Source organism: Vitis riparia, chromosome 9 (assembly GCF_004353265.1).
Source record: "Vitis riparia cultivar Riparia Gloire de Montpellier isolate 1030 chromosome 9, EGFV_Vit.rip_1.0, whole genome shotgun sequence".
NCBI lineage: Eukaryota > Viridiplantae > Streptophyta > Magnoliopsida > Vitales > Vitaceae > Vitis > Vitis riparia.
In genome coordinates, this window is record NC_048439.1 from 18,619,799 (window position 1) to 18,644,709 (window position 24,911).

Genomic DNA, 24,911 nt, shown 5'->3' on the forward strand with positions numbered 1-24,911 from the left:
GGGTAACTTAAATAAAGACAGAAAGTAACAGGGCATATGGGTAAGGCAAGATTGGATGAGAGTTATCCTCCCTCCGAATGATAGGTATGCCTTTTGCCATCCATCTAATCTTCTTGAAATTCTCTCAATCACAGGATCCCAAAATCCCCCTGCCTTGGGGTTCCCTCCCAAAGGAAGACTCAGATAGAGTATAGGCCAGCCTGAAGCCTTGCATTCAAGTGTCTCAGCCAATCTTGAAATATGAGCTTGATCCAAATTGATACCATAAATATTACTCTTGTCTAGATTGACCTTAAGCCCAGAAATATGCCCAGATGCTAACAAAAGACTCTTGAGAGTCTGCAAGTCTTCCTCCCTAGTGTTAGAAAAAAGATGGTGTCATCGGCAAATTGCAAATGAGAAACCCTAGTTCTGTTTCTACCCACCCTGAAACCCTCCAACATATTTCTCTCCTCTGCTCTCAAAAGCATCCTACTCAATGCATCTGCTACTAAAGTAAACAAAAAGGGGGATAAAGGGTCGCCTTGTCTTAATCCTCTCGATGCCTTAACCCAACCTTTAGCGCTACCATTCACCAATACTGCATAAGATACCGATGACAAACATCCACTCATCCATTTTCTCCATTTAGGACTGAACCCCTTCTTCTCCAACACTTGATCTAAAAAATCCCACTTTACGTGCTCGTAAGCCTTTTCAAAGTCAATTTTAAAGACGACACCTTCCTCCCCTGATCGTCTTCTCTCATCTACTATCTCATTTGCTATGAGAACCGCATCCATTATTTGTCTCCCTTGAACAAAAGCGCCTTGAGTAGAATGGATGGTTTCATGTAAAACCCCTCTAAGACGCCCTGAGAGCACTTTGGCTATTATCTTATAGAGACTAGTGATCAAACTAATGGGTCTAAAATCTGAGATTTTCTTTGTCGTACTCTTTTTGGGCAAAAGAACAATGAAAGAGGCATTAGTGCTTTGATTGATAACTCCGCTCCTATGAAATTCTGCAAACACTCTCACTAAATCCTCCTTAATCACATCCCAACAGTCTTGGAATACTGCAATAGTAAAGCCATCAGGCCCCGGACCCTTGTCCCTATCCATCTGAAAAATGGCTTTAGAAATCTCTTCTTCAGTGAAAGGGGCATCCAAACTTATCGCGCTCTCTTCCGAAATAGGGGACCAATCTAATCCTTCAATACTCCAAGACTCTCCTATAGGACTCGCGTAGAGATTTTCAAAGTAAAGTAAGATCTCCTCTGTGATTCTCTCGGCATTATTCAACACTAAGCCCCTTTCATTTTCCAAAGTCTTGATATATTTCCTATTTCGCCTGCCATTAGCCACTTTATGAAAAAACTTAGAGTTGCAATCCCCTTCCTTAACCCATTTCACCCTAGCTTTTTGTCTCCAATGGATTTCCTCCCTCAAAATTAATTCCTTTAGCTCCCCTTTTCTTAAGGCTCTTTGATCTAACAATTCAGAGGTGAGACCCCCATCCTGCTCAATGGCGTCAAAGTTAGCTAAATCCTTGAGGATACTTTTTTTCTTTTCATTAAGCTCTCCAAAAGAATTATTATTCCATTCCTTCAATTTGGCTTTAACAAATTGTAATCTCCTCATGAACTTGTGGCCTTCCCATCCGTTTCCTTGATAACCCCTCCACCAGATTCTAAAATTCTCCTTGAAACTAGGATGTTGCAACCACATGTTCTCAAATCTAAAAGGTGTTGGGCCCCACATGAACGGGTTGGTATCCAAAGCAATTGGCCAATGATCCGAGGTCCTTCTGATAAGGGTTTCTTGAATGCCTTGGGGAAAGAGCTGCCCCCACTCGTTTGAGTAAAGAAAACGGTCTAATCTCTTACACACGGGAGACTCTTGCATATTTGACCAAGTGAATGATGTGTTTCGAAGAGGTGGATCTAGCATTTCACATTCTCTAATAAAACTATCAAAGTCCCTCATGCTTGAAGTTAGTCTAGAGCCCCCCAATTTTTCTGTACTTCTCCTTATGACATTAAAATCACCGCCCACACACCACAACGGAAAAGTTAGACCATAAATGTCATGAAGTTCCACCCAAAAATCCTTCCTAAGTGAGGGACTATTTGGACCATAAACTGCAGAAATCCAAAGAGATCCATAGCCCTCCAAGGCCAACTTGACCGATATTGAGAAAGAGCCTAATACCACTTCCTCCTTGCACAACTTTTTTGAGTCCCAAATGAACAAAATCCCTCCTGATGCCCCACACGCTGGGAGAATAACCCAATCCTTATTTCTGACCGTCCAGACACTGCCCACTAGCCTTCTGTCACACTTCTCCTTTTTTGTTTCCTGAATCATCACAACATCCGGATTCTCTGACCTAAGGAAATCTTTAATCACCCTACGCTTAATACTCGAACCCAAACCCCTAACATTCCAACTGATAATTTTCATGGAAAAACACTCAGGCCCTAACCCTCCAAACCAAATCCACCTGGATTCAAACGCCTATGGGCCTCTATTCTTCCTCCTAGAGTACACCTTAATGTCCAGAGAGCATAGAACCTCTCGCACTTTAGCCATTTTCCTAGGGGACAGGCCATCGATAAGAAAGTCTTCCGGTGGGGATGCCACATTAACCCCCGGACTGCCTGACATCAGGTTAGAAGACTTCCCAGGGGTAGATCTCTCGGACATCTGGTCAAAAACAGCTCTCTGATTCTCCTCCTCAACATGGACAGGGATGCCATCAAAATTTAAAGGGCCAACATCACCTATTTCAGGAAAAATTTTAAATTTACCTTGATTTACCGAAGGAGACTGGGAAAAAAATTCTGAATTTGGGAGATGAGGACCAGAGGGACCCAGTAGAGTCTTTTCCAGATTACAGAAAGAAGATGAATAAGGCTCGGGTGGCTGAGAAGAAAAAGGCAGACTTTCCTCCAAGTTTTCCACTCCCGGAATTTCACAATTTTCCCCCAAAATGATTTCCTTACCTCTGGTTCTTGGAATAGAAGGTGATACCGTGACTGAAGAACCACAAGGATCGTACCCCGCTCGGCCCGTAAATCCTCCTTTGTCGTCTTCGATTTGGGATTTTCGCGGGTCCATCTCTCCACTTGACGTCGAGCTCTCTTCCTTTGACCAGCTGTTGCATTTCCTTGGCAGAAGACAACGGAAGATGGGACTGTCTCTGATACCTTGAGATCCCAACCCGCCGTCCACTCCCAGATTGCGAGCTTCGCGACGAGGCGCTGCGTTCCGTAGGGGAAGAGGCTCGCTGCTACTCCGTTGTCCAAGACGGCGAGCCGCGCTTGGAAGGAAGGTTTTGGACCACATCTTCCTTGAATCCGTCGTCTTTTCCCCTTGCGTGAAGACTTCCATCTGAACTAGTGGAGCTTTCCCCTTCCTCGCTGCGCTTTCTTCCTCTCGAGGCCTACCTTTCATGCCAGAGGACTTCGGTCCTCCTAGAAATTGGCCCAACCCCGACGGGCCTATTGACTTATAGCCCACAGTCCGACGCCCGTAACAATCGTCTTCTGTTTCTGAAGGTGGGCTAGGGTTGGATAACGTCTGGGCCTGTAACTCACCGGCCCGACCATCCTCTCCAAGTATTACCTCGACGTCGGCCCTCTCATCGCCTGAACATAGCTGCGTGGTCGCTTGTGCAAAGGAGCCCACTCGCTGGAGAGAAGAAGATGATGCCGCTGCGTCATGGGCTTGAGGGGCGTCTGGGCCAGCTTGCAGCCCACGACTCCTTCTCCCTCTTTGGGCCCTTGCTGGATGGGCTTTAATTGAAGTCTCAGGCACTATGGGCCCAAGAAAATTCTCTTCTACTAAGCCCAATCTGCTCCCTTCCCTTCCTTTCTCCCTTTTGGCCGCCATGCTTTTACTTGAGCACCGATAGCGTGCCCGGTGAAGAAGCTCCCTACTGTAGCACTCATTACCCCTGATGCTACCTCGTAGCCCCTCTGCAAATTTTGTCGTCTGAGAGACGCAACCCCCTTCTTTCAACCACTCGTACTTGCAGTGGGATGTCTCGGACTTGACCGTGTCGTCTTCACCCTCTTCTCCGATGACTGAAACTGCCACTGTATGTTTCCAGGCCCCGTCTTCCACCTCAAGCAACGCTGGAAGCACGACATTAGGATGCATCTCCACCCACAGCTTCACCTTCGTCAAGTCCAACAGCTTCACGGTTTCCCTAGCTACCTCCGTCACCCTCCCCCACTTCTTCAAGATGAATTTCAGCTGGTCTTCCTCCCACAAATGAAAAGGAAGACCTTTCAACTCTAACAAGCCCCGTCTGAATTTTCCAGGAATAATCATATTTTCACTTGGCGCCCATCTTCTTAGAAGAACAGGCCTTCCTTTCACTAAAAGTCTCTCCTGCTCCTGGAACCATATTGCTCTTCCTGCTGTACTCACAAAGAAACACCCCTTGAAGGCGGAAATGGGATTTATAGACACCATACCTTTCACACCCATCATCCTCGCAATGGCCTTGCCTTCATGAGTCCAGTCTTGGACTTTTTCTTTGCATTCACATATTACGGCTCTGGCCCATTTTCCAGCTAATAATGGAACTCCACTCCTACTTCCATCCTCTGCAACCACCTCTGCATATGATCGACCACCTCTATATATAGCATTTTTTTTACTTCTAGTGTTTTCAAATTGTTAGGTTCTAAATATCTTATTTTAATTATATAAAATAATAACGTAATAAATTTTGGTATTTTGGTAAATTAGGCAATATATTATCAAAATACTATTTTTTTAAAATTATTAATTTTCAAATATCTTTATCTAAAGTAAATAGAAGTAAAAAATAATTACTTTGTTAAAATTATTAGTTTTCAATTATATTTATTTTAATTGTATAAAAATAAGAAGAATCAAATAATTATTTTTGTAAGGATAAAAATTGATTAGGTAAAGCATAACAACATTAAGATAATAAAACAAGCAACTTAGCAATCAATAACATTTTAAATATTAATAAATATAAACAACTTAATACTTAATGAGATTAAGTTCTACTTAGACTTCAATCAAATTAAGGTCTACTTAGATTTAAGACCAAAAAAGAAAAAAGGTCATCCAACTTTGCCTCTAATATCAAGAAAATTCAAATTTACAAACCCTTATTATTAGAGTAAACCTCTTTCCATGTCAAGAGCTTTCACAAGTCATTCGTAGGCTTGTGATTTCAGCAAGAGTCTGTTTTGTTACCAGCTTATACATGATATTACACAATGATATCACCACAAGCAATCAGACAAGCATAGAAAATCTACCACAACACAAGCTACATAAAGTGCAAATAAGTAATGAAGGGAATTCAGCAACATAACACTATTGCCGGAAACCAAAACTTAGATGATTGACATTATGCACCAAAAAAAATGATGACATTATATTCACCATATTCTACGAAAGCTAGTAAAACAAATTTCAATTGAAGGTAAGGTAGAACAAAATAACATCCAAAGCAATTATCAAATTTTCCTGCAGCTAAACATATCATACAAGTTACAAAAAATAAATTAACTACAAGGCGATGTAGAACAGACTGATACCTTGATTAGGAAATGTGTCCACAATTCTTACAACTGCATCCCTAGATATGCCATCTTTCTCATACATCCTATGGACAATATTTATGATATCTTCATGGGTAGGCTGCCTGTTTCACAAACAATAGTTTAGAGAATAATAGCAGACATCCATTGATTTCACAAAAATACTACAGAAATAAATTAAGAAATGTAAGAATTTAAACAAGTGAAAAATGATATGATCTCATCAAAGAAATAAATTGAATATAATATTGAAAAATAGAATAACTCAATTAAGAGGCATTGAGAAGTACGTAAGCAACAAATAGTATGCAATATATAGGATAACTATTGGAGAATAAGAAATCCTTTTAATTTTTTGATAGAGAAAAAATATATTCAATTGAACTCCACACTAAAACAGAAAAAAAATATAATAATGACATAGAAAGAACTAATTAAAATGGTTCACTGACACCTAGGAATCCTCTAACAATTACAACATTCCTAACTGACAAAAGTCAATTAACTAATTTACTGCCTAAAATCAGGAAACAATCCTAATAATAATGAGAGCCAGCTAGGAAAATATGTTCCAACAAGCCCCCTCAAACTGGTTTGATGGCATCATCCATTCCCAGCTTGCTTACCATAGAGTTGAGCGTAGGACTTGAAACTCCCTTCGTAAAGATGTCAACTAGTCGCAACATTGTTGAGATGAAAGGATAAAGATCTGTACACTATCCATCTTCTCAATGAAATGCTTATCGATTTCAAGAACTTAATTCTATCATGTTGCACCAGATTGTGCACAATGCTTATTGCAATACAACCTTACAGGTTCTTCCACCATTGCTTGTACTTCCTTTAGTAGGATTCAACCACATACGCTCACATATACCAGAGTCATGTCTTGAACTCCACCTCAACACTAGGCTGAGCAACCACTAGTTGTCTTTTGCTTCTCCATTTGACTGGGTTATCTCCCACAAACGCATATTGAAGTGGATCTTCTGCCTATAATTAAACCCACTCAATCTGCATCTATATAAGCTTCAACTTGAAGATGATTGTTCTTTAAGAAAAATAATCCTTTCCCAGGTGTGGACTTCAAATACCTCAAGATTCACAACACAACATCCATATGACTTTCCAAAGGAGAATGCGTAAATTGACTTATCATAATGAATGCATATGTAATGTCAAGTCTTGTATGGGGCAAACTAATTAATGCCTGACAAGCCCTTTATATCTCCCTTTATCAATTGGAGCTCTTTCAATGGCATCACCTATGTTATGGTTTTGTTCAATAGGTGTGTCCACCAGTTTACATCCCTCATCAAGCATATCAAGTATATACTTTCTTTAAGGACAAGAGTAACCCAACAGAATTCATCTTTGCCACTAGAGCAAAGTTTCTTGACAATCAATTTCATAGGTTTGTGTATATCCCTTAGCCAACAATTTGGCTTTATACCTTTCAATTGAATCATCAACTTTGTATTTAATGGTAAATATCCACTTCCATCCTATGGAATTTTTTTCTTTTAAGTTCAATGGCAAAACAGCATCCCATGTCTCATTCTTATGCAAACCATTCATCTCCTCACCTATAGCCTTTATCCACCTTGCATCACTTAAAGTTTCTTGTATATTTATAGGAACTGAATCCACAGACAGATGTGTGGTAAAGACCTTATGTCGGTGGTCAAGTCTATGATAGGACAAGAAGTTGGACAAAGGGTGTCTAGTACAGCTTCTAAGACCATTCCAAATGGCTAAAAGAATACCTAGATCAGTATTACTATGATTAAAAGGAAAAGAAGGATTAAACACACCTAATTCACAAGATGATGATTGGCTATGGGTGAGGGATATAGGGTCTTGACTGGTAATGATTCTCATCCTCTCCTAGAGTACACTAGCAGATTTGAATTCATATTTTCCCTTGCTAGTATATTACCAAGGTTAGTTTCAAGTTCTTCAACTAACTTCTCCACTTCTTCCTGAAAATCAGCATGATTAGTAACATTTCTGTCATTGCTGTTAGTAGCATTTCCATCATTGCCGTTATCTTTCTTTTCACTCCAAATAGGTAAATAAGGAACCCAAATCAGTTTGCCCCCCTGAAATTCAGTTTTCTGGAAATAGGGCAGATTTTACAAAAAATTTCATAGAAATAAATCTCCTCTTTTAGGTGGATTAGCACTTGTACCCTTTTTGTGTAGGAGATTAGCCTAAAAAAAACACATGTAATTGACTCTAGGATCAAGTTTGGATCACTTTTGTTTGGAATGTGGACAAATGCAATAAACAAAGACTTTTGGAGGAAGGAAACAGAGGCTCTCAAGGTGTCAGCAGGAGTTTGGGAGTATAAAATTTTTGTGGGCATTCTATTGATAATATAGGCTACTATAAGAACCGCATCTCCCAAAAAAATTTCTAGCAAACATTATGGCTCTAGCTACCTCTAATAAGTACCTCTCCTTCCTCTTGGCAACTTCATTTGTTGTGGAATATCAATACAAGTGATTTGATGAACGATTCCTTTCTCAAGAAAGTATGACCAAAGTTTTTGTTTAAAGTGCTCCCCTCCATTTTTTGACCTTACTACTTGCACCTTAGCATGGAAATGAATTTGGATCATTTGGAAAAACTGTTTAAAGATAAAATGAGTTTCAGAATTTTCTTTTAAGAGATAAATCCATGTGGTTCGGGTACAATCAACAATAAAGCTTAGCAACCATTTTGCCCAGAAAAGCAACCCTAAACATTATCATGCATGATACAAAAAGGTACTTCACTTTTTTTATCACTCAAAGGATAAGGAACATGATGGTTCTTCAATAAGTCACATACTTGACTCTTTGAACTTCAGAAAATCTAGCTTAAAAGATAATTCAGGGTAGAAGGCTTTTAAAGAAGAGACTTAACTATCAAAAAAAAAAAAGTTTAAAGAAGAGAAACCTAGAATGCCCTAATTTTTCATGTAAAAATCAAAGAGTCAAGTATCAGACCCATAATGAAGGAAACCCGTGTTCACAACAATGAGGCAAAGGCAGTGACGGGATCTCTGCGTTCGCAACGACGCAATTTCTGTTGCAACAGGGGCACAATTCAGACAAAATAAACCTTTAATCAACAATGAAGGCCGACATTAAAATTTGAGCTCAACAATGAAGGCTAAAAAAAATATATATATTTCTTGATTTATAGATTTACGAGTATAGAGCTTTGATACCATGTTGAACTTCTAATTTTCCTAAAAGCTTAAGCTTATAGGATTTAGACCCATAATGTATATCATGCACTCTAACACCCTCCCTCATTGTAAACTCCATTTTCTGGGGCTTACACTCACATTTAATAAATCGGGTAATTAGACATATGATGGTGAGATATACTTGACCTTCCACCAAACAAGGTTCTAATACCATGTAGAATATGAAGAATTGGAAGGTAAAAAGAATAAATTTCCTCCTTAAATTTCAATCTATACAGACCCACATATTTATACAAATATTCTTAGCACAAAAAATAGAAAGCTTCCTAGCCTAATTATATCATATCCCCTTGATTACGGGTATGTCCTAATTCTCTCCTTAATTACAAAATTATACTGCTATAATCTTTCCTAATTACATTCTTTCATACATCGGAATCAATGCAATTGTGATTTCCAGATATGGAAAAGTTGAAGTTGGAAATCCAAATGCAAAAGACGAGTATGGAGGGATAGAACTCCTTTATTTAAAAGACACATGCCAACAGAACAAGGGGGAAGCATCTATAAATATGGATTTTCGGTGGTTCATTTATTCAATCTGTTCTTGTACTAACAATTAATTTCTGACCTTGATATTTCTCTTACCTTGCTATCCTTTCCAAAACAATGGACCTACTGAAACAGCTTTACCTCAAGGTGATTCACAAGCTAAAATAATGCAACACATGTGGCTTTGGTCTAAAGGATAAATTTGAATATTTGTGATAACAGATGATTGAATAATGAGTACTATAATAAACCAGATATGTGAAAAAAAATAATGAATTTTGGAAACCAAGACAGCAAGCAACAATGGATTAGCATCCTCAGAATTTTGATTCAGTAACTCTGCTCAGAATACATAGATCTAATCATATTATCCCAGAGGACAGAGATTTCTATTTTTATGACAATATTGGTGTCAGTCCCTGGAACCGTTGAAGTCCCTGGACCCATAGATCAAATATATCTATTTCATGATAGATGTACAGGTCTAGCTTTATCTATCATACTCATAGCTTTTGAGCCACAAATCAGTTGTGTATGATGAGTAACTCTTTTGTTCCTCATTCTGCCATGTATGACTATATTTGATAAGATTGAAATGACAGTAAATCTATGTCATCTACTAATGACAGACTTTTTTAAGCATTCAAACAGCTACTGAATAAATACTGACATGATTATAACTTACCGTAAAGAGTTGTTAAGATAGATATGTAAATGAAAAGCATAGAGTAGTTTCTTTCCTTTTTTGTAGGCAAACAAGAAGTGTTTATCAAAGACGCAAAATAAACACATACCAGTAGAACTTGTCCATCCTTCCATCACGAATCAAGGGAGCATAGATTGTTGAAAAATCATTTCCTGTAACAATTATAGGAACTCTATTCGTAATGTCAGTTTCTCGCCAATCTTGTCCAATACTGACTCTTGTAGGATTATCTGACAAATTCATCAGAGTCCCAACAGCAATTTGATTGTTGACTGTCACTTGAGTGTTTCCTATAGTAGAAAAATATACATTTCAATATATTTTAAAAAAAAAAAAAAGGAAAACAATAAAAATAAAAATAAAAATAAAATAGAGAACAAAAGGAAATTGGAGTTTCCAATCATTGTTTCCCAGATTAGTATAAAGAAATGAAAGGAAGTGAGTGAACAAAAAGGTTTGGAATGCCAAATGAATGACTTCAATATGAGGACCACCCAATGTGTGCATGAGTGTGTATAAGCATATAGAACCAAAGTCATGCATATAGAACAGAAGTCAAGCTGATGGACTGCGTTGGAAAACACAAACTATACAGCACAGCATTTCCATCCAGCAATTCAAATCAAAGTTATCAACTATATCTCACCAAATCTCCCAATGCCAGCATCAATGTCATTGATCATTAAACAGCTCATCTTCCCCTGCGGTAGTCAAGGAAAATCAACCATAACTGCATTAAGTACTCAAACAAAGTCAATAAGAAACATCCATTAGGACATTGATATAAATCAGAAATATTCACTGAAGCTTCACATAGAAAACATGTAGATTAAAAATTAATTCTTTTGGATCGCCATCTTTTGAACTGCCATGATTCGTCTGGTTTTAGCAAGTGTACAGTAGCTTGTGGATCCTTATAACCTGGGAGGAAGTTCTTTATATACATTTTTCTTATCATGAAAAATTAATGAAGGGAAAAGGAAAAAAGAAACACCCATTCACTCATTCTGCTTAAGAGCTGCTCCTTTTCATATAAGGATGGGATACTTTTCCAACTTAAATGATCCAAGGAAGGAGCAAGTACCATAATGCCAGGAACAAGAGTGCAGTCTTGTCTTTTCAGGACTAATTTCTAATTTCAGATACAAGCCAACCATCCTTGGGGATGCTTTGCTGTCTGGTTTAAAACATTTTATTAGTGTTGAAGAGGGAAACCAATTGTATAATCAGATGTATAGGCTGTAAATTAGGGAGTTACCCTTTTTGTATAGTTCTTGCATGGTTGACTCATGATTTCTGATGATTACCTGAACCTTAGGCTATATAGGTGTTTCCTTTTTCTAATTTGTCTGTGATCACTGCATATTGGTGGATACCTGTCAATACAGAATAAGAGAGAAAAATGTTATTCTTCTTCCTCTAATTGTTCTTCATGGTATCAGAGCCCTGGGGTTTTTGGGTTGGTTTTCAGGTTTTATTGATCAGTTCTTTTCAGCCTTCATAGCCAAGTTCTTTACTGGTCTTCATTGCTAGTGTTTTTTCATGTTTTCCCATGCTTGCATCACTATATGATCTCATAATCTAGTCTCAATGCCTATTTGTCCTGTGAAGCCCTCCTGATTTTTAATCACCAAAAGTTCTACCTTCATTACTAATTCTCAATCCACCATGTCTGAAGAATTTGGTGCTACCCTTTCCCACAGTTCAGATAAGATCAACAACTTTTGCTAGAAATCTTTCCAACAATAAGCAAAGCCTCCGAGTTCCCTTCAAATTGTGTGGCAGTAACTATCTTGAGTGGCCCCAATTGGTCAAGACTTTCATTAAAGGAAAAGGAACAAGGAAGATCCCAAATTTAATTCTTGAGATGAAGAAGATTCCATGGTCATGTCATAGCTATGGAATGCCATGCAACCAGAGTTTAGAAAGACACATATTTCTCATTACTGCCCATGAGATTTGGGAAGCCTTCTTGCAAACTAATTCAATGATATACATGATAGCACAGATTTATAAAATTAATTGAAAAAACATGCAATTAAACAAGGAAATTAGTGTGTGACTAAAAACTATAACACTGTGAGGGTCTATGGATGGAATTAGATCATTATCAACATATTAGAATGGAGTGCAGTAAGGATGCTCCCAACTTGCAAAATTTTGTTTGAAGGAGGAAAATATCGTGTTTCTTGCTGTCCCAATACGGAGTTGGATCAAGTTGGAGTCTAGGTCATAGGGTAGAAGTTGTTACCCCTTTCAGAGAGGTATTTTCAATTATAAAAGGAGAGGAGAGCTGTAGAGTGGTGAAACTATTCCAACAAGCTGAGACAAACTTGAGAGGCCTGTAGGAAGCTTCATGGAGGATCTTCATTTTTGGGAAAGGGACATGGAAAGGAGAAAACCAAGGAAGAAACAGCTCCTGTCCTGGTAATTAAAAAGTAAAGGTTACTGATGGAACTTTAGTTACAGTAGCTGGTCAAGGAACCATCTCTATGACTCCCTCCTCGTCTCTAAAAACCATTTTGCATGCCCCTTAACCCTGTTAATTTTCTGTCCATTCAGCAGATCACTAAGGACCTGAATCTATCTCACTGTGTTTTAGGAGCTTGCCATGAGGAATATGATTATGCATGCTAGCAAGAAAGAAAGGTTGTACTTCCTTGAAGATGAGAGTGGCAATAATGACCATATTCACCTTTGCCCCTTTCAGAGTAATCTACATACAATAAAAATCAAGTTTGATAACTTCATTTTCTTGGACATCCATCTTTTGCTTTGTTAAAAAGAAAGTTTCCGTTTGAAAACCTTGATGTTCAAAGTCTCCATTATGAAGTTTGTGATTTACGAAACACCATCATTTTTCATTTCCTTTAAGTAATAGAAAAAGTTCAATCCCTTTTACTTTAATTCATACAAATGTTTAGGGGCCTTCTTGGGCACAAAATATTGCAATGATAAGTGGGTTGTCTCTTTCATTGACGATTTGATGAGAGTTGCATAAGTGTATCTTTTGAAGAGAAAAAAAATCAAATATTAGCACTATTTTTTCCAACTTCCATAAAATAGTGTGTACCTAATTTGATACTAAGATTTAGATAGTCAAATCCAATAATAAAAGAGAACATTTCAACCAACATCTTTTATCTTATTTTCAAATGGAATGGAAGGTAATGTTTATCGATCTTTTCGTATTGATAACCCACAAATAAATAAATGAGGTTGTAAAACAAAAAACAGACACTTGTTTAAGGTTACTAGAACCCTACTATTTCAATTGAATTCGCCAAAATCATATTGGAGAAAAATCGGTTTTCTGCTGCTCCTCTTATTAATGGGTTACCATTTAGGATTCTTGACTAAAATATTCAACAAGTCCCCGACCCAACTTTATCCCCATTTTGATGGGTTTTGTGGTATTCCTCCTAAACTTTTTCAATGTGTGGCTTTCAATCATACTCATGCCAATCAAAGAACTAAAATTGATCCTTGGGCTCTTAAATATAGGTTAATTATTCTCGTAGAAAGAAAGGTACAAGTACTATTATCTACCTTTAGAAAATTCTTTGTGCCCATGGATATGACCCTAATTGAAAATCAACCTGATCACTCTTAGTCTTATGTACAAGGGGAGCCTTTTTGTAGAAGATGAGGAGTTTTTCCTCAAGCCTTAACTATTACTAGTGGCATTTCTCAAGTTTGAAGTACTTGCAGCTCTAGTTACAACCCCTACAACATTTGAAACGGTCATTATCTAAAATCACAACTAATGCCATTGAATTTGAACCTAAGTCTGAAGCTATGGACCTCTACCCAGTACCTTGCAAAGGAGAAAAGAGGAGGATCATGTACTGCCACTCATGGTCTATTGAAGAACCAAGCAAGCATCACAAGAAACTCTTCATGTTCAAATCATTGACTCTGTCACAAGTACTCAAAGCTAAACCAACTCAAGCTTTAACAATCTTGATGATCTAGATTTAACTATTGCTTTTATAGAAGACAAAGACAACGTACCTAACACACCATCTGCCCAACATTCTCCTCTTTATAGATTGTCCTCACCATACCGAGCCTTTGCTACTAAACTAAACTTCATTAAGATATTTAAAACAGTTCAAGAGGCAGTTAGGGAGGACATTTTAAGGGAGGCAATGGTGCAGGACATGAATGCAATAAAAAATGTGAACAAATAAAACACGGGAGGTAGTTGATCTTCTTACTCAAAAGAAATTTGTTGGATGTAAGCGGCTGTTTGTGGTGAAGTATAGAGTAGGTACAAGGTTAGGCTAGTAGCCAAAGGCTACACATAAACTTATCCAAGAGACTATTAGGAAACTTTCGCACTGGTGGCAAAAATGAATACTTGTCATCTCTTGTTATCCTTAGCTACCAATCTTAATTGGCCCTTACAGCAATTTGATGTAAAAAAATACCCTTCTACATAAGGACTTGGAGGAGGAGGTCCACATGGATATGTCACCTGGACTAAACGAATACCTTTCTACCAACACAAATTGAATTTTGCCAAAAACTAAGAGGATATCTTAAATGTGATAAGAGTATTTGGCTGATATCTTTATCAAACATCATAACATGTACTCATAATTTCTCGTACTTTTAACATATTAAATCCTAGTTACTCCAGATGTATACTCATTTCTAAGGACATTTCTTTGTATATCTTCAAGTTTCACAGAGCATACCTGTTAGATTAACAAATTAAACCCTAGTTACAACGCATATACTCATTTCTAAGGATTTTTCTTTTTATCTCCTTTAGTTTCACAAAGCATATCCATTAGATTATCTTCACTTACAATTTATTAGATCCATTGTTAAATCTCAACATACTAATCAAGAAATGATGCAGATTCATGTGGGGATTATGAATTAACTGAAAAAAAATGAAAATGAAAAATTGATGAAATCACATCAAGCAACAATGTCATGACCCTAGACATACATATATTAACAGTGAAAGTAGTAAAGCTTCTAACTTGGTTCTGGACCACTTGAGAAGCTGTTCTATACCGTTCCCGTATCAATTTCCCTGGTTCTCCTGTTAAAGGAAATAAAAAATTTTATATTATAAAATATCACAAGTAAAATAAAAAGTTAAAAAAGTAATCCAAATCTTGTGTTAATGAGGAGAATTATTAGCCGGAAAGACATGGTATACCTTAGGAAAGGAGTTTGTAGAATATGGCAAGAGAAACATAGAGTTCTTTTTAATAACCAAATTAAAAATATATATATATCATTAACATATTTTCTACGGAACAAGGGGGTGTGACCTAGCATACTGGGGAGCATACAAGGCACACCATGAGGGTACAAAAGGAAAGCCCAAACTAAACTGCCCCAAGCTGTCTACAAAATTTAACATGGATGTTGCATTAACTTTTGTTTTGCCATAAGACCACAAATACAATGCTCTGTAAGGAATAATTTTTCAACACTAACTTTGATAGCTCCATCACCCTGAAAATTCTTTTGCTTCTCTCTTTCCATATTGTCCACCGGACACATAGGGGAGCTCCTTTCCAAGCTCCCAAAATGCATCAAGGTAGAATAAGTTAAGCAATAACCCTCAAAGGCATACACCTTAAGGGTCAAGGCATTGATTAGGCACACCTTAGGTGTGGTTTTGGCACTATAAGGGATGAGGTGCATGGTTGGAGACTAATGCGAATGATGATGACATTGAAGAGAAGGACTTCAGTTGATATGTTTTTGAGTTATACACGTCTGATTTATCATGTTCGTTATTTTGTGACTTTTTAAGACTTCGATGAAAGTGTGAAAGTAATAATATGATTGTTAGTTGACTTAAATTGACTTATTATAAAGCTTATTATATATTTTATTTTATTTTATTTTATTTTATTTTTTATATTTCAAATTATTTTAAATATTCCATTAATTATGAAATTAGAGTACCAAAAGGCTTGCGCCTCAACACCTCAATGCTTAAGCTTCCCCTTACGGGAACTCAAACACCTAGTGTTATGCTTTCGCCTTTAAAAACTTCATTCTTGCCCACAAAACCATAATACCATCCATATTTCATTGATTCCGCATACAAGTGTCAGGTAATGGGAGTTGGTCTAAATATTAGACATCTAATCCCCAAAGCTTAGGCAATTGAGGCAAGGCAAAGCGTCAAGTACAGGTGTATGTCCAACTTTCTTCTTCTATACAGGGAAAAATGAAGTATAGGTGAAACATTAGCATGTCTGACATGGGTCCATCACAGACATGAAATACCCATGAAACAAAGGTGGGAATTACAAAAGCATCCGATGGAACTTAACAGTAGATCAGGAATAGTTCTTCACTTTTTCTGTTTTACATTCATGTTAGGTTTAAAACCAACAATAAGCATGTTGAGAACATACTCATACGCATATACATGCCATGACATGGGTACTTCACATATTTTTAAAAGTCCTTGCAACATAAAGCACTAATATTGCCAAGAATGAATTTTAAAAATTACCCTAACTATTTTCTGATATTAAACCAAAAAAATACAATCTTAGAACTTATAAAACAGCCCTTAAGACAGTGACTCACAGCCTCCCTCTCGCCCAAATGAAATGGGTTAGCATGTCTGACATGGGTCCATAACTTGCATGAAATACCCATGAAACAAAGGTGGGAATTACTAAAGCATCTGATGGAACTTAACACTAGATCAGGAATCGTTCTTCACTTCCTCTGTTTTACATTCATGTTAGGTTCATGTCCAACAATAAGCGTGTTGAGAACATACTCATACCCATTTACATGTCATGACATGGGTACCTCACAAATTTTTAGAAGGCCATGCAACATAAAGCACCAATATTGCCAAAAATGAATTTTAAAAAATTAACCCGGCTATTTTCTGATACTAAAGCAAAAATACAATCTTAAAACTTGTAAAACATCCCTTAAGACTCATATGTACAATCATTAATTTGTCATGCATTCACAAGTACCCCTTAATTTATGATAGTTTAGTCTCTATTTCTTTAAATAAAAAATAAATAAAACTAAAAGTAAAATATGAAATAATCATAATACAAGAAGCATGCTAGTAAATAAACCCAAAAGAAAAAGGGGGAAAGGAATAAGCAAGGAATCCATTGTACCGGCTCTTTCTGATTCCAGTTCCCCAGCAGACATAATGACAGGTTCTATTCCCATGGCCTGGAAAATAAGTTCTGTTTGAAATGATTTTCCCTGACCTTTTCCTCCCCAAATGCCTGCAAAATAAATGATATAATTAAACTAGCTTCATTAGTTATCAGGAAATATGTTCTAAATAAATAACCATAAGCACGTGAAATTAATTTTCCATTCGTGGGAGAAAAGGCACTTACATCTCATGCATGAAGTGCTCTTAATTAATAAACTGAGGGGTGAAACTAAAGCTATTTCAATCAGGCTACAACATAAATAATTTATATACAATTTTTTGTCATTGGAAGGATATTAAGGCCATGAAAAGTAAGTATATTCTCCTCTAAGAGCTTTAGAGCATAAGCAAGTACATGGACCATTAGGAAATGATAAGATATGACAAAACATTTGGAAAATTATTAGAAAATATGACATCAATTATGAGTGTACAAGTTTTATAAAAGAAATTATTAATTTGTAGCCATCTATGTTGCACAGGTTTGGGTGTGAGGGTCAGGTATGTGTATGAAACTAGGTGTCTGATCCTTTACACCCAAAGATTTTAAGATAAGGGGGTTCCACTAAAAAGGATCTCAATAACTAGTATAGATAGTTAGATACGATATAACAAAAGGAGTGAAATCAATTAAAGATTAATAAAAACAAAGATATCTTCTGATAAGAATGATCTCTTTTTTTTCCTTATTTTTTCTTTCTTATCTCCAAATATTTTTATAAAGTTCATTAATAACAAACTCTCTTTTATAATGTAATTATCTACCAAGAAAGTGGAAAATAAAACATAAATAAATAAAAATTAAATAGCCAAATCCAAAGAAAAGTATGAGCATTTGGTACAGATCCCCACCCACACTCATGTCATTGCATGTCAACATGGGTATGCTGAGTGAAATTGGAGGATCCATGTATCCTAGGTGGCCATTTTATTATTGATAAAATCTTCTAGTAACCTGTGTAAAATGATTGTGAATATCATCTAGCATTAGAGGTACTTTGGTCTTGAGAAGATGACCAATCCAGTGTTAAAGGTACCTCGAAACCCATGTCAACACCCATATCATGTCATTCTGACACAGCTAAGTTGAGTGGCATTGAAGAATCCAGGTATTTTAGGTAGCCATTTTATCATTGATAACATCTTCTAGTAAGACGTGAAAAATGATTGTGAATATTACCTAGTATTAGAGGTACTTTGGTGTTGAGAAGATGAGCAATGTAGTTCTTCACAATGTGGCACACTGCATAAACACAAGTGGGAATAGCACCAATCATAACAGTGTCCAACAACCAATACTGCAATTTTATCATACCATATTAACAAAAGATATGGAACTACTCATTTCGCACCCTTGAAGGGATAAATACTAAATGACTATGGAAAACCTTTCCAACTGATTTCAATATGAAGAAGCCAAGTACATGTGCAGATTCAAACCTAAAATGAAAAAGAACTGAAATTATCTAGGAATTGTCATGATTTATGCAACTTAGACATTGAAGTGATAACATAAGAAGTTCAAGCCATCAGATTTTGCTTCCTATTTATAACACCAAAATTTCCCCATAGTTACTTTTATGAGGTTTATTACTTTCTTTTGGGTATCAGAGCACCAGTTGAGTTGGACTAAACAGTTAAGTTACTCTCTCAATTAATTTTGATGAAAGACCTACTATTAAAATTGAGAACAAAATACAGTAGCAGGGTGAATAGTGTTCATTACTGCACAACGAAATCCAAGAATCTTTACTATGTTTCTTTAGAATGGGAAGAAAAAACAGTAAGGACCCAGTAATGTTGGTATGAGATCTTGCGTCTTCACCTCCTTCTTATTCCTCTGTTAACAGAAAAAAAAAGGAATATTTATTAGAGAAAAGGGATTCTAGTACAAGGGTTAGTATCTTTCAAGGAAATAAATACAATCAACCACCAACAACAACTCAAAAGATGGCTACATCAAACACCAGAAACTCAGTGGTGGAGAAGGTATCTAACAAACATTGCCAAAAACGAAGCTCCTCATTTAGCCAAAATTTGCAATATGGTGTTCCCACTAAAGAAAGCCCTAGACCTCTAGAAAGGTATCCAACACATCCATGAATTGCATCTCCAGACCCTCTCGTACCCTGAGTTCCCAAGAAAGGGCAATAGCTGAGTCCCTTTCCCCCTAAATTTACCAACTCCCCTTGAAGATGGTTCCTGCAAATCCTTACAATAATGCTAGGGTCTCCACCTCGATAGGTGGATCAAACAGAAGATACTCTAACCACAGTACTCACATGGTTCCTAAGCATACATCAATCTTCTTATGCCCCAGATTAGTCATTGAACAACCACCGAAGTTAAGTTAGGCTCAGCAGGCTACACTTCCAATAGACAACAATAAACCTCACTTCATTTGACCAAGATCAAGCTAACACGTATAGCAGAGAACTCTGGTTCCAGACACCCAAAGACATGTGAGATAAGGAACAGTATCCAATATATAGATCTGTGTCTGTCCTCAAAGATTTTAACATCATTCTCAAGCCAATCATCCAAAAAGTGGCTAGAATAGCCCTTTCCAGCAAGACCCTCCCCTCACATCAATAGACATAGATGGTTAAACATAAATAACTTCACCACCCAAATCCACAAGAAGATTTAGTCCACAAGTGGTGAGATATTTCACTGACATTATTATGTCTCCTGAAGATGTTGTTTAATCTAAACTAGAAAGGAGATTAAAAAGCTCTACTGAACTTTATCATAAAATCTCTCTCAAATTTCTTTAAATGGGGTAGGAATTTGTTCTTGAATAAACTTCTAGAAGAATTAAATCAACTGTGTTTGTCCTTGAAGCTCAATATATCCAGCTAGACTTTCTAGCCCAATACATCCAGTCAGAGTATCTAGCTTGGTCGATCCAAGAAACCAATTATGGATTGAACTCCCATTTTGTTGCTTCAGTCAATTAAACTACAGTTTGTCAACTTCTAATTTGCTTCTTAAACTTCATCCTAAACCAATTAATCAAAGTTCAAGGATTAATCACACTAAATATCAATCTAAGGTTTCTAAGTCACCAAACCCAAATTGCTCCAAAAACTCATGGTTGAAAATCTTCAACCAATGAACAAATGCTGTCTCTGACACACTATCTATTTGTATCGGCTACACATATTGTTGCTTTCCTAACATAGAACATTACTTTTGAGACAATTTTGCCAACACAAATTTTGAACTAAAAGTTATAATACAAAGATAATGTGACAAAGACTAGGCAATATCATTTTTATACTTCTACAATAACATTATTGAAAGTTATCAACCGATGTAACATTTTTCCAACAAAAATATACTAGAAAAATTAAACAAAAAACAAAAAGAAAGGGAAATACAGTGCAAATTTCTTACTGCTTTGCATGATTCATCAAAGTTTTCTATCTTCACAAAGTTTCATAGAACTTACCAACTTTATCCTGTCAAGTAAAGGGGAAAAACAATGCATGTTAAGATAGGAAAGTATAAAATAACAAGCTATAAATCTTGACCTAAGAAATATGAACATTTAATGAAACAGCTTAAAAGAAGTTAGCAGTAATTGGCATGTTAGTTCAGACAAATCTTGTTGTGAGAAGCCATCATTGGCTACTAAGGAGATAACCCTAATCAAGAGCCACCCGTAAAGGCCAATTCAAATAAATCTCAAATTATATTAGTTTTCATTGTCAACTAAGAATTGAAAAGCACATCATAATTTAAGGGCATTCCTCCATAAATAGATGAGCACCATTCATTCGAAGAAGACCTCTGAAGGAGAGGCCTGAAACTCGATGTGAAAAAGAAGCCTAAGAGGGAAACACACAAGGCTTTCAAGAAATAAGAAAAAATAAAATGAGAAGTTAATCTCCAAATTTTTTTATTCATGATGCTTCTTCTTCATAAAATTATTTGCTTTTTTTCTAATTTTTTGTTATTCTTTAATCAATAATTCTTCTCAATAAAAAACAATAATATAATTAACACTTCAATTTTGATTCAATTAGGAGTAACTTAAAATGAGGAAGGAATTTCATCAGTGTGCATAACAAGTTTCTGTCACCGTGGTATGGTACAAAGAGTTTCCTTGAATCTTGTTGGATTGAGGTTGGCTATTGAGGCTGAGATTTTGGCTCTTCTGAGCCAATAGCTGTAGGTGAAATCTATGGATCTCTCCAACCTTTATATAGAAGGAAATTCTGGTATTGTTATCTCTTGGGTGCCAAAGAAGAAGCAGGATAAGTGAAACTATGTTATGTGATTATGTCAAATCATCAATGTTTCTAAGACTTTGTTCCTATTCTTGGATTCCTTACTCCATAAACTAGTTAGTGGATCATCTAGCGGAATGCACAACCTTGGGGTTAGATGCTTTCTTCTTTTGATCAGATTCTGTGTTCATGTAAAGGATATCTTATCCTTCTTCGTACTTCTGAATTTATTTAATGATATGGTTGTTGCCTTTGATTTAAAAAACAAAATATATAACAAGCTAACATAAAATTAGGGGATTATAGGGTTTTTTTTAATTTAAATTAATAATGCAAAGTTTAATATGTTTTATGGTGTCCCTCTGATTGATTTCTAAGTAACCAGTGGAAGCTTATTTTGAAATTTGCTATAGTTACTTTGTGTCCAAAAGTGGATTCTACCAGGAAAAACAACGTAAACAAAAGCAGCATTTCAAGGTGTATTATTTTAGCTATTGATTTTCAATAGAACTAGTTTCTTAGACCAAACAAATTTTAACATTAGTCTGCATATTAGATAGATTTTGCTTTCTAAAGAACAATTTTGCATTTTTAAAGTAATCCCACATTGCACACTTCATGTTCTATTGTTCCAATATACTTTTAAATAACTATTTTTGTTTGAAGCATTAATGTCAACAGTCTAACAAAAGTAAGTGACAACAGTTAACTACAATGAAGAGAAACCAGAAAGAGAATATTGAGCACAAACAATAAAGAGAGAAAAATCATCCTAACAAATAAGAGAAATAAAGCAAGATAAAACCATGTAACTTGCCATGAAGACAGGAGCAATGTAGTAATCCCCTTGAAGATACTCAAATGAGCGAGTCACTTTTTGTCGGTAATCAAACACAATATCCGCTGCAAACAAGGAAAAAAGAATTCAAATCCTCAAATAAGCTAAGCAAATTCATCAAATTCAGCAAATTCAAAGTAAGAAACCATGGTTATCAGAGATTCAGACACCTATTTGGTTGCTGAGAAAACCAAGGAAAACCAAACATCATGCACTTGACACTGTTTCAGGTTCCCAATAACTGAAAGTTAACTAACCCAATATTTGGGAGTCTTTGTTTTATACCCTTTGTGGCCCCATAACCAATAAAAAGCCAAATTACATTTTCTAAGCAAATCCAAAGAGTGAAAATCATGCATCAAAATTGAAAACCCCAGTTGGTTGCAGAGAAGAGCAAGGAAAATTCAACCCTGAAGGCCTGCTTGGCAATGTTTTAAAAAACAGTTAAATAGTTTTTGAGAATAGTTTCTAAAAACAATTCTCAATTGTTATTATACACTTATATACAATGCAAAACTTTCCAGAACATTCTTAGTATTTTTAATTGTTGTTCATGACACTTTGCAAAAAATAACAGAACAAATCCACCAAAAATTACTTTAAATGAAAACGGAAAATTGGTGTTAAGATCACTTTCAATCATGTCCTACATTTCACACTATCAGTTCCTTATCACCTCAACTAGGCCAATAGTTTAGTAACAAAGATGATCAAAAAGAAAATTCAGAGCATGTTAACAGCAGAATATGAGAACTTTTTTCTCTTTCAAAATATTGTTCTTTTACATTTTAAAATTTGAAAAAACCATATAAAACTATCGTCTTCATTGACTACAGTTTCCAACACGAAAATGTTCCCCAAACTCCATTGTCATTTCCGTATTCAAACCTGGCAAAGCTACATTTCCCAAAAAAACAAACCCCAATTCCAAAGGGGGTAAAAATCAGGCTCTCCCTCAAAAATTCCCTAGGAAGTAACCCACTAGTTGATCGACACTTTTTACTATGTCATCTCCCAAACAAAATAAAATCCCATTTTTCAAGCAACCAAGGAATGACTTTGCTTTCTAGGAAAACCGAGGAAAATTCAACCCTCAGTGACACATTTCACAGTGATTCAAATTCCCAATAGTTATGAACTCGACTCAGCCAATGGATAAGTATTTTCATTTTTTGGAAGAAAGCCACAAACCCAATTTCCAACCAACGAAATACCCAATTAGGAAAAGAAAATTACAGTCTCGGCCGAGAAAATTCCCAACAAAAAGATCATCAATGATGCCAGACCTAGCCCCAACCGCGATATTCATGTTATCAGCCTCTTTCCCCAGCCTGTACAGATAGTCCCTTCCCTCGGAGTCCTTGGCCTCCCAGGAGGATTGCTTGGAAATCCTTCTCGGGCCAGCTTCGCCGCCGGCGCTTTCCCCGGTGGGATTGTCGTTGTTAGACGAGTTGAGGGCGCGCAGAGAGAAAGGAGAGGTGGAGAATTTGGTGAAGAATCTGAGAGCATTTGGAGGTTTAAGAAATGGCGACAGAGGAGAAAAAGAGGAAGAATAGGAGGAGAGGAGCGTGTTGTGGAAGTTGCAGAGCGCCATCGGAGATTGCTACGTAGAATTAAATGGAGCGTTTGGCGCCACATATAACCAACCCCCTTCATCCAAAAGGCCCACCAATTTCTGCCCTATCGCCCTTACAACAAGAAGGTGAAGCAAGTTCAATTTTCCCTTTTTTTCTTAAATAATCTTATAGTATTTGGATATAAAACTATTAAATTACAAAGTTTTATAATATTTATCAGGTTATAAATACTTGTAAAAATTACTTTATTTTAAGCAATGGCCAAAAAATTACCTTAATACAAGCATATATACCTTCTCATAGTTTAAATTATTTCTTAACAATATTTCGTTTATTTTCTATATCAAGAAAAGATTGATCAAGTGTCTCAACTTACTTATGATCAATTTAGGAATGATAATAAGATGGTTTTTTCATATATCATCCCTAATGGAACAAGTTTAAAATTTAAATAAATTAGTTTATGACAGGTTTAGGATGTCCAAAGCGGGTTTGAACATTATCTTGTCACATCCTGCCCTACCGATTATATATAAAATTTAATTTCAAAAATAAATTTAATTTTCTCATTTTTAATATATATATATAAATAAATAAGTTATAAAAAAATTATAAGGTTTTAATTATTTACAAAATATCTTTATTTTAATGTAATTAAGAAAATTTTAAAATAATTTATTTAAAAAAAAAAAAAAAAAAAAGTTAAACGAACGGGAAAGGTATGAGAATTTCTCATACCTACCTCAATCCGCCCCGTTTAATTTTTTTAATGGGATGGGGATGAGAAATATTTTAAAGAAACCGAACAGGATTGTGATAGGATCAACTCATCCTGAATCCATCTCGTTGTCATCCCTTAATCATCCGTGTTATGTTGTTCATAATCATGCTAATTAAGTATCTACACTACCAAAAAATTATCTCGGTTGAGCTATGCATTAAGCAAAAGCTCTGAACATCCTTTCCTTCCATACAATAATAGGGCCCATGTTCCAATTCCCCAGTGATCTTTGAGGTCCAACACCTATTTGACCACTTCACTTATA

The 24,911-nt window shown here is 36.2% G+C and overlaps 1 protein-coding gene across 1 annotated transcript in view; it reads right to left on the reverse strand.

Annotated features, from left to right (window-relative positions):
• Nucleotides 1-23,910, reverse strand: part of LOC117922200 (ribulose bisphosphate carboxylase/oxygenase activase, chloroplastic-like) — a 42,494-nt gene extending 18,584 nt beyond the window's left edge. Inside the window, exons 1-9 of the mRNA XM_034840246.1 lie at nt 23,525-23,910; nt 22,268-22,353; nt 20,670-20,679; nt 18,396-18,458; nt 17,169-17,282; nt 15,030-15,091; nt 10,679-10,733; nt 10,121-10,322; nt 5,573-5,679 (exon numbers count right to left, since the gene is read on the reverse strand). Coding sequence (XP_034696137.1) covers nt 5,573-5,679; nt 10,121-10,322; nt 10,679-10,733; nt 15,030-15,091; nt 17,169-17,282; nt 18,396-18,458; nt 20,670-20,679; nt 22,268-22,353; nt 23,525-23,882 — 1,057 coding nt within the window. The 5' untranslated portion in view covers nt 23,883-23,910. The remainder of the gene's footprint in view (nt 1-5,572; nt 5,680-10,120; nt 10,323-10,678; nt 10,734-15,029; nt 15,092-17,168; nt 17,283-18,395; nt 18,459-20,669; nt 20,680-22,267; nt 22,354-23,524) is intronic.
• Nucleotides 23,911-24,911: the final 1,001 nt, after the last annotated feature.